Source organism: Bactrocera dorsalis, chromosome 3 (genome assembly GCF_023373825.1).
Source record: "Bactrocera dorsalis isolate Fly_Bdor chromosome 3, ASM2337382v1, whole genome shotgun sequence".
In the NCBI taxonomy this organism is placed as follows: domain Eukaryota; kingdom Metazoa; phylum Arthropoda; class Insecta; order Diptera; family Tephritidae; genus Bactrocera; species Bactrocera dorsalis.
The window spans coordinates 6,075,032-6,086,321 of record NC_064305.1 but is presented as its reverse complement, the minus strand read 5'-3'; the positions used below and the strand labels follow the sequence as shown (position 1 = coordinate 6,086,321).

General features: G+C 33.7%; 1 protein-coding gene across 4 annotated transcripts in view; it reads left to right on the top strand.

Annotated features, from left to right (window-relative positions):
* The first annotated feature begins 1,843 nt into the window (after positions 1-1,843).
* Positions 1,844-11,290, top strand: part of LOC105228419 (neuropeptide-like 1) — a 56,686-nt gene continuing 47,239 nt past the window's right edge. For all 4 annotated transcript variants that reach the window (XM_029551189.2, XM_011208243.3, XM_011208244.4 and 1 more), the window contains exon 1: positions 1,844-2,276. In XM_029551189.2, the coding sequence (XP_029407049.2) occupies positions 2,196-2,276 (81 nt within the window). In that variant the 5' untranslated portion in view covers positions 1,844-2,195. The remainder of the gene's footprint in view (positions 2,277-11,290) is intronic.

The window sequence follows — 11,290 nt, the reverse complement described above, 5'->3', positions numbered from 1 at the left end:
CTAGGTGAGTTTTTTTGGAAAAATTATGATTTGGATCATAATATCCCTGGATATTTAGTAATATCACGAAGATGTATGCGTATACACTATACAAAGAACTTTGATATTTTTATTATGTTATGCTAAAAGCTCTGGAAAAGCTCGAAAAAAACTTAAAAAAGCTTTTTGAAAGCTCGGAGGAAGATGGAATGTAAAGTTATCAAAAAAAGTAACAATGATGTGACGGTCATATTTTTATTATGGGATGAGCTTCTCGAATACTCTGGAACGCTTTCGGAAGCTCTGGAAAATCACAAATAAAAGCATGAAGGTTAATATAGTAAATTTTGAAGAAATAGTTACCAAATGTTATGCAGAAGTATCAATTTCGCATTTTATTATTTTTAACTGGGCAGAGATTTTTGAATATGTGGTGCTACAAAGCTTAAAGCTTCGAAAAGATCGTTCAAATATTTAGCAAAAGTGTCAGAGTCCAACTTGGATTATAACAAGAGCTGCTCACTCGAAAGCTTAAAGTTCAGGAAAATTGCACATATAAGCTTAAAAAAAGCTTTAAAAAAGCTACAGGAAAACTAATGAAAAGATTTTTTAAATATGCAAGAGTAGTGCCGGGGATGCAATTTTTTACTTCTCACTTAGAAAAGCTAACTGAATATGTGATTCTCGAAAACTTAAAGCTTGGGAAATGCACTAGAGAAAATTTACTGAAAATTGGGCAAAAGCTTACAAAAATACCGTTCAAATGTTCTATAAAAGTGCCAGGATTATACTTTTTTTTACAAACAGAGCTTCCTGAGTATGTGTCTCTCAGTAGCTTAAAGCTCTGAAAGATTGCAAATGAAAGCTTAAAAAGCTTATGGTATAGTAACCGAAATATTTGTCAAATATTCAACAGAAATTTGAGGATCGCATATACTAACTGAACAGAACTAACTGATTTTCTGAAAAAACGGAAAGCTTCAAGCTTCGGAAATACACAAGTGAAAGCTAAAGGTGAAAGCTCAAATATTGAGCCAAAGTGTGCATTTGTCATATTTTTATTCACAAAAGATCGAAATGTTTATAGAAGCTGGGAGTAACGTGAGTAAAACTCCAAAAGCTCAGTTAAGGCTTAAATGATGATTCTATTAACCTTTTGAAGAAAACAATATGCCAAGCCTTCTTACGGAGATTACACACTTTTTCGCCTCATTAATAATTTTTTCTGTGTGCATCACTAATACGGCCCATTGTCCAACCCGTGCCCTCGTTATAGCTGCCGTTTGTGTGCCGCTAGTGACGTCATTACTGACACATATGACGAAAATGGTGCACTGCAAGCCAAGCCAAGCCACAAACAAAGCGACATTCAAAGCAACGCCAGCAGAAAAGTAGGCAACAAATAGCTGACACTGGCAGGCTATTGCAACATAAGCCGCATAAAAGTATGCCGTTAGAATGGATTTGAGCAAGCAACAGTAGCGGCAGTTACGCAGCTACAGCGCAGGCAACTAAAACAAGAGCGGCAAGCCGTTAACACCAACACAGAGACAATGCGTGACAGCACAGACTGAGCCATGAAGGCGGTAGCTGCAGCAACAGTTCCAGCAACAGTTTGACATTCACGCACAGACACACACACGTGCGCAGGGCGACTTTGAGACACACGAGACTTTGTAGCGCGCTCATTATCCGGTCTAAATGAGCGCAACAGCTCCGATTACTCCCGCGTGCCGCATAACTCTACGGCGTTGAGTGGCGCTCCGGTTGGTGGCTGCCCGGCTGGCAGGATGTCCGTATTGCATGAAGAGCGCGCAAATGCTGCGCCGAAATGTGGCATATAAAAAGGCGCACAAACCATTGCCAGCCGTCAGTACGACTGAAGCCGACGCAGCGAACGCATTCGCAACGAATACAACCAAAACGTACGGATACTAACACGGACAAACGAACAGACATAGACACACAGTAATAGTGACTGTAGACAATAAAGTTGAAACAATAAACGCGTTGCAGCAGCAAAACGTGCGCGCCTTACTTGCAAACGGCAAATTAAATTTTTAAAGTATACTTTTCGGCGTTTAGTGCGACTTAGCGATTTTTTCGCTAAATTTTAACGCTTAACTGAAACGCATTTAACTGCTTTGCGTCTAAGTGAACTCGAAACATTCTGTGCGCGCCTGAAACGCGGCAACGAACAACTCTAGACTTCAGCTATGGCAACTAGGCATTTATCAACGGCAGCGCCTTGGGCTATGCTGCGCCTGTGGCTAGTGCTCTGCATGACGCTGAATGCGGTAAGTGATTTATACACACACATACACGCTTACTTGTACCATATACTGTTACATTAGCGACACTTGTACACACACACATACATGTATGTACGTATATTGTAGCATTGTACTATAGCGACTCTTTCACACATATACACATATTCACACAGAATTTATTGCCAAGTTCGCTTGCTCGCAAGCCGCCCATTCAATTTAGCGCAACTCCGCATGTTAGTCTGGAAATTCCATTAACTTTTCGTTGTCCTTTGGTGGTTCTTGTGGCCACTGTTGGCTTTTATTATCGCGGAAATGTTTTAAAATTGCTTTAACACCCGCTGTCACTGGCATTGTATTTGCCTGCAGCGCTGCTGTGTTCGCCTACGCAGGTCAGCGCTTATATATCCGCACGCTTTCACGCACACACATACACACATGTAAGTGTGTAAAGTATAAGTGGCAAGTAGCTTGTGGCAAGTTGTCCGCAGCTGTGCGTTGAAAAATTCATTAAGATAACACCAAGCGTCCTTTGTGCCATAAAATTCATAATTCTTTTGGTCGCTTTATTTCACTTATTATTTATTTAATTCGCTGCTTCTTTGTAGACACCGAGAACTAAGCACAGTAAGGTCTCGTTTCATCGTTTCATACTTACTGGCATTATTTTCTTATCAATTTGTAGATTTCAATATGAAATAGTAAAATTGTGTGCGTGTTATAGACAGCAGCGCGCTCTGCTTGGATTGTTTTCAACTTAAGCGGATTATTTTCGTGCTTAACAGTTAGCTAGTTTGGTAAAAGGATTAGTGTAATGAAACGATTAAACTTTATGCGTTGCAGACTTTCGGCGTTTTAGTGACTATTTTGCTTTGAAATTATAGAGTTTGTCTAAAGTGATTGATTGTCGGATAGGGTTTTTGCTGATTTTTTTGATATTTTTTTATGAGATTTTTTGGAAATTTATTTTTGAAATTTTTTTTGGATTTTTTTTTAATTCTTTTTTGAATGTTTTTTAAATTAAAAAAAAAAATTTAATTTTTAATTTTTTTTTAAATTTATTTTTTCCTGTAAGCTCACCAATAGCTGATCTAATTAAAAGTGCTATTTTCTTTTTGAAAAATTAAAAAGTTTTTTTTTTACATTTTCGGCATAATTTTACTAAACTGCATTTTTGAATTTATTTTGTATTTTTTTTAAGAATAATAAGGAATTCAATTTATATGAAAATAATAAAAAAGTAAGATATGTAAACTGAAATAAAAATTAAATCAAATAATAAAAAAAATTAAATTGATTAATAGAAATTTATTTAAATCAAATATATTTTTTTTATAATAATAAATTTAATAAAATAATAATTAAAAATTCTTTTAGTAAAGCAAAATTTATGCTTAATCTCGAATATTAAAAATTAGTTAAAATAATAAAAAAATTTAATGCTTTTCAAAATTTTTGCCACAAGAAGGAACATAATTTTGAGAAATAATTTTAATATATTTTTGTAAGAGGAATTTGCTGTAACAATCAGTTGCAAAATCACCAACCTACCATAGTAAAACAATTTTGTTTGCAATATTCGATGTGTTTATTTCCCTTCAAGAGTGAAACACCGCTAATAGTGACCCTCCAACTTTTTGCTACCAATTTTGTCGCACGATTTGTCTTTTGCTTCAATCACTTCGATCCATTTTCCATACGACGAAATGTTCTTCCTAGCGAGCATTCTTTTGAGATCTGAGGACAGGAAATCGTCGCTGTGGGTCAGTTCTAGAGAATATGATGGATGCGGAAGCATTTCGGATTTTTCTCATTATTTTCAATGGCTTTTATACAATGTATACTGGCTTGGTGAATCAGCACTTTCGTTTTCTTTGAATACGGCCGTTTAGCGGCGATTTCGCCCTTCAAATGGTCCAATAATGCTACGTAATAGTCGCTATTGATGCTTCTTTTTTTTATTAAATTAATCAAAAAATAATTATTCCCTGCGCATCCCAAAATAAGGCACCTTGCCAAGCGAATGTTGCATTTTTCTACGCTTTGGAGCGGGTACTTCATATGCAGTTCACTCGTATGACTGTCAGTAGGATTTCGGAGTGAAATTATCGAACCGTATTTCATCCGTTGTCATATATCGACGCAAAACTCGGATTTATTATGCTTAAATATCTCCAAACACTGCTCTGAATCAACAACTCGTCGTTGTTTTTGATCAAAAGTGAGCTTGCGCGGCACTCTCCTAGCACAAATCATTCTAATACTCAAATATATCTGAATAACCTGAATATTATAGGTTCAGTTGTTATTTCAGAGTCTCTGCTATCTCCACCAATTTCACTTTATGGTCCTCCAAAATATTTTTTTTTCGTTTTTTGATGTGTTTGGCGGAAACAATCTTTTTGGGCGTCCATTGCAGTCACCATACCATCAACTCATGGTTGTTTTTTGTTGCTGTCCGATTTCGTTCATATTCGCACTACAACATGGCAATGTCAAAGTAATCTGAAATACCAAATCTAATTGAAATTGGTCGAATAGTTGTGGGGATATGTGGTTTCAGCTTATAGTGCGCAGAACCGCGCCCTTATATGTTTTTTAAGTACGGCTTAACAGAAATTTCGAAAAAATGTAGTGTGTGTATTAAAGTTGTGATAAAAAGTAACTTCAACTGCTTGGATTACATGGGCTTAATATGTATGGCAGGCATTCAGTTTCGCTTAGACGACAAAAATATGAACCAGTGTGAGAGGTTTTACCTAACTAGGCATGGAACTAAAGTCAATTGTAGTTGTTTAAGCATATGTAATATTCTTGTTTAAAAAAATTCGGAGATTTATAACTTTGTAATATTTTAATTGTTTTTCATCGCTCTATACTTTAATTCCATTGGCGGTTTGCATAATTTTAGGCGCTTAAGAATTTGGATGAATTTTTTCAATGAAGCAAAAGCACATGTGTTTAGGCACTTCTCAACCAAGTTAAAAAAAATATTAATTTGCATAAAATTCTAATTTATATGAAATTAGGATTGATATGATAAGAATTTAGGCCACAATAAGTATAATAAATAGTAAGACACAAGAAGAAATCATAAAGGGTGATTTTTTAAGAGCTTGATAACTTTTTTTTAAAAAAAAACGCATAAAATTTGCAAAATCTCATCGGTTCTTTATTTGAAACGTTAGATTGGTTCATGACATTTACTTTTTGAAGATAATTTCATTTAAATGTTGACCGCGGCTGCGTCTTAGGTGGTCCATTCGGAAAGTCCAATTTTGGGCAACTTTTTCGAGCATTTCGGCCGGAATAGCCCGAATTTCTTCGGAAATGTTGTCTTCCAAAGCTGGAATAGTTGCTGGCTTATTTCTGTAGACTTTAGACTTGACGTAGCCCCACAAAAAATAGTCTAAAGGCGTTAAATCGCATGATCTTGGTGGCCAACTTACGGGTCCATTTCTTGAGATGAATTGTTGTCCGAAGTTTTCCCTCAAAATGGCCATAGAATCGCGAGCTGTGTGGCATGTAGCGCCATCTTGTTGAAACCACATGTCAACCAAGTTCAGTTCTTCCATTTTTGGCAACAAAAAGTTTGTTAGCATTGAACGATAGCGATCGCCATTCACCGTAACGTTGCGTCCAACAGCATCTTTGAAAAAATACGGTCCAATGATTCCACCAGCGTACAAACCACACCAAACAGTGCATTTTTCGGGATGCATGGGCAGTTCTTGAACGGCTTCTGGTTGCTCTTCACCCCAAATGCGGCAATTTTGCTTATTTACGTAGCCATTCAACCAGAAATAAGCCTCATCGCTGAACAAAATTTGTCGATAAAACACATTTCGAACCGAACACTGATTTTGGTAATAAAATTCAATGATTTGCAAGCGTTGCTCGTTAGTAAGTCTATTCATGATGAAATGTCAAAGCATACTGAGCATCTTTCTCTTTGACACCATGTCTGAAATCCCACGTGATCTGTCAAATACTAATGCATGAAAATCCTAACCTCAAAAAAATCACCCGTTATAAGAAAATGAAAAAAATGTATATTGCGCTGCTCTAAATTTATAAATTATTTGTATATAGTATAGCTATAGCTCGTCATTTTATTAATTTCGAAAAGTATAGCTCACTTTTAGTTCTCTCAATATGACGGCGTTGAGAAAATTTTTTTTTGTTGTTTCTGCGAAAGAAAAGGAGAGAGTAGAATCTTGTAGTATTATTGATCTATAACACGAACCTAAAGATGCTTAATAACTCACTCAAAATATGAAATATTAAATTTAAATACCCAGTGACATAAAAAATATCTTTAAAGACTTATAGAGTCACAGAAAAATCCAGTTTTTATCAGTAGCTATAATTAACTTTGGATATAAACGGTTTTCCTCACAAGAACTTGAATTTTAACGTTCACTTTGTTTGGGAGCAACCGTCAATATCCGACAATTAACCATCGAATCATCAAATGATTAGATATTTGGGGAGAAAGGGGCATGTGTAATTGCACAACGATATTTCTGAAACCAAAGAACCAGTTCGCTTAAATACAGACTAATGGATGGACAAATAGATAGATATGGCTAAGTCAACTCAGTTGATAATTTCTTTATAATTACTATAAACAACTAAAAGGCTAAAGAGAATTTTAGATTTGTAGCTTGAATTTTTAAAAATCTTCTGAGGGAGATATCTTTAACTATCTAAACCATCGAATATTAATTCATGAATTTCGCACACTTTTTACTACAAATATTATTTAATCGAATTACTGAAAATTGAATTCAAGAATAACAAACAACTGAACCACTTGCGAAAATAGCAAAAAATTGCTGAAAGAATTTTGTGATAATCTCTTTTACCTCAGTTTTCAAAATTTATTGTGCGTAAAATACACTTCAATTGAAAAAATCTGAATAATGTGAGTTTTTTTCACTAGTAAACAGTATCAATGGCACAAAAACAAATTTCACACAAAAGTTTTCGCATATTTTGCATGCTTAATAATATTTTCCATACGAAACGTTTAAATAAATAAATAAACAAATAAATAAATGAATACAACATTTTAAATGCAAAATAAAATGTTTTCTCTGAAATGCTTTAAAAACTTAATCACATTATAATCTCAGTTCATTTAAATCGCTGATAAATGATGTGTGAAAAATACGCACACACACACACTCACAAAAACAGCGGCTGCAGTTGCGTGGGTGTTGTCTTTTATAGTCGCGTATTTACAACAGCACAATAAATGTCAAGAGAGACAGAAATACATTTCAGCAATTTTTATTTGCAAGCGAGTTGTTGCTATACATCAATGTGCAATATGTATGCAGGTATACATATGTGTTGGTTAGGATGGTAAAAAATCGATTAATGTTTGTTTTTACTTACTGAAAAGTTATTTTGTAGACATTGCATCGCCCTGTTTTTGAAACAAAATTGAATTAAGAAGTTCCTCCGGCTAAAGAAATGATGATTTTCACATCATGTTCAGTTTCTTTGAGCGGAGACATTTTTTGGAGACTTTTATTCTTGAGTTAGATGAGTTTTCCAATGTATTGAAATTTATATTTTATTGAAAAGTCATTTAAAATGTGTTTATTTATTTATAAAATTGTGCTTCAATTACTTTGACTGGAGGCATTTGTTTGGAAACCCTGAATTTGGAGGCGGATGAGCCCTAAAATATTTAAAATTTATAAATATATATTTTTTAAATACTTCAAATTTGTTTGTTTATTTTTCAAATCATGTTCAGTTTCTTTGAGCGGAGGCAATTGTTTGGAGACTTTAATTTTTTAGGCAAATGCGTAAATGTCTCCAAATTTTAATTTTAATTAAAAGACACCTAAAATGTGTTAATTTATTTCTGAAATTGTGTTAAAATATTTTTTAATTGGAGACATTTTTTGGAGACTTTTATTCTTGAGTTAGATGGGTCTTTAAATATCTTAAAATGTATATTTTAATTAAAAAACATTTAAAATATTTTTGTTTCTTTTTGAAATTAGTTTGGAGACTTTTATTCTTGACTCTGATGAGTTCTCAAAAAATTGTATAGAATATTATTATTTATTGCTCTACAAAGAGTACTAATCTTGATATTGAGATATGATTTGTTTTTTTTTTTTTATAATAATAAGGAAAACTAGAAACTGTCAGCGTCGCAAGTGAAAAAAATTAATCATTTTTTTACACACCCTAGTGTGTGTGTACATAAAAATTTTGCAGCAATTTGATTGATAATCCAGAAGGAAAACAAGAGCACGCGATAGGCATGTTTAATGTGGGCGCATAAAAAATTCGCAACATTTATAAAAAGTTCCAGGAATTCGCTATTTGAAAAATGCTTTTGCACATACACAAACACAGCGGTACAGCCACAAACACATACACAAAAAAGCACTGCAATAATGGAGTAAAGCACGACTGCGGTCTTTAAAACATTTACAAAGCATGAAAAATTTAGCAGAGGAAAATTAATAAAGCGCAAACTGTGGAAAATAATACATTAAGCGCGACGCGAGCACAAAAAAATGAGAAGGCGGAAGTAACAAGTCCGAAAAGAAAAGCAGAAAAGGAAAAAAAGAAAAAAATAAAAAACTAACACATTTCTTCAGAACGAAAAAAAAAACAAAAAAAAGAAGTTATTTAAGTGGCAAAGTTTTCCGCACTTTGTTGTTGTTGCAAAGCATTTTTTTACAAACAGGAAAACGCTACTAAGTGGCAACAACAACAATAAAAAAGAGCTTTAGTATGGACACCGCTTCAGTTCAGCAATGGCTACCTTTCGGTAGGCAATATTACTGTTACGAGTATTGCTGTTGTTTTCATTTGTACCGTTATGCTTCATATGCGCTATTGGGGTAATAAATTTTCGCGCAGCAACAAATAAATTTGCTGTCAGCTGCGCAACAAGCAAATAGAAAATAGCAATGCGCCTAAGTTACAACAAAAAACGCTTTATGGCAACAACAACAAAAACAATAACACAACAAAAGCGTAAAAGCAATTTATTTTACAATTGCTACGGCAAAGCTATTATTTTCGAATTTTATTTTACAAAATTTCTAGTGATATCGGTGTGTAGCTACAAAGGAGGGTGGGTGGAGGTAGCGTGTGGGACAGCAATTGGCTGACAAAAACTAAACATAAATCATGATCAGAAAAAATTAGCTATGACAAATAAATTAGGTTCAGCGAAGCATGAATTGTGAGACATTATAAATAGGAAAGTGTTTAGTCGGAGACATTTGTTTGGAGACTTTAATTTTTGAGACACTTGAATTCTCATGAGTTTCGAAATTGATATTTTGTTTAAGAAGTAATGTTGAAAATATTTTTGAAATTGTTATTCATTTGAATGGAGACATTTTTGGAGACTTTCATTTTTTAGGCAGATGAGTCTTCAAGTATGGCAAAATTTATATTTTATTGAAAAAGTATCTAAAATGTGTTTATATATCTCTGAAATCGTGCTTCAATTCCTTTAAGCGTAGACATTTTTTTGGAGACCTTAAATTTGGAAGCGGATGAGCCCTAAAATATTTCGAAATTTATATATAAATATTTGTTATATATTCAAAAGTTGTTTGCTTATTTTTTAAATTGTGATTGAGTTCTTTTGAGCGGAGACATTTATTTGAAGACGCTAAATTTGGAAACTTTGAAAAATTTAATACATATATTTTTTAAATATTTAAAATACGTTTGTTTATTTCTGCAATTGGAATTTGAAATTTCTTTGAGTGGAGACTTTTTGGAGACTTTTATTATTGAGTTAGATGAGTCTTAAAATTTATATTTTCTTTAACAAATATTTAAAATATTTTGTTTTATTTTCGAAATTGTGATTCAAACTCTTTTAGAGTATAATGTAGTTTGGCGACTTGACCCTGAAGAGTTCTCAAAAGTTCAAAATTTTATATTTTATTTGCAAAAATTCAAAATAGTTTTTTTGTTTTTTTATATTTTTTCCTTTCTATGTTTCTCTCATTCATATTCCACCTCTAAATTAAATTCACCGCTATATTTTAACTACAACAACAAACACGCATTAATTTTCAGCGCACATTAAAGCCCCCATCCCGCTTTGTAATTTATGTGCCAGCCAGTTCGGTGTGCTTAATTTGCTTTCATTGCTTTGCCGAGCAACACCGTTCGGCTGTCAGTTGCTTGGCTCGCTTAACTTCGTTTTTGTTGTGTTAATTGAATTGTTTGCTTTTTAGTTGTGTTTACTTTGTTTACGCCTGCAAATTTTATTGATAATATTTACTTCCAGTTTGAATTCGCTTCAACGTTACCGTTGCTAACGGTGTACAACTCTAAGCGCAGCACAGCAAGTCTTAAATGAGCTTGCGTAAATATGTAGCATACCACAAGGCGTGGTGGCATTAAATTTGTCTCAGCTCTCACTGATGCCTTTGCAGTTTGGTTATTTCTGTTTGCCATTAGTTTATTTTAATCTTGCATATTAATTAGTGCGCTACTTGACGTTACTTTGCGTTTTGTTTGGAAAGACTTTGCCAGAAGTTTGGCTGACTTTTGACTATTATTTGAGGGCACTATAGTTACTAAAAGTCTAATTTAAATACACCTTATTACTACTATATACTTATTTCTTATACTTTGTTTGTATATTTGGGTCAAAAATTAACTTTTTGTAGCATATCTTTAAGCGTATTGTTTTTAGTACCTATTATTGTGCTTGATGGCTCGTGTACAACTGAAACTTAAATTCAAGCTTAATCTTAACCTTACACTTAAACTGACACTTAGCTATACCCTAAGTTGCTTGTGTTGTACTCAGCCCAATTATGTCGCCTAGCTCATCTGTTTTTTCATTTCCTTCTATTCCTGTATGATCAGGTATTCAGATGATATTAACCGAGTTAACTACAAAAAATCTAGTTATTGCTGGTATGTATAACTTAGAGCAATGAGACTTGGTATTGGCTATATCCTAGAATGTTTATGGATGGTTAAAGCAGATGTCCACTTGGATGCCCACCTTCTGTTATGCCCACAAT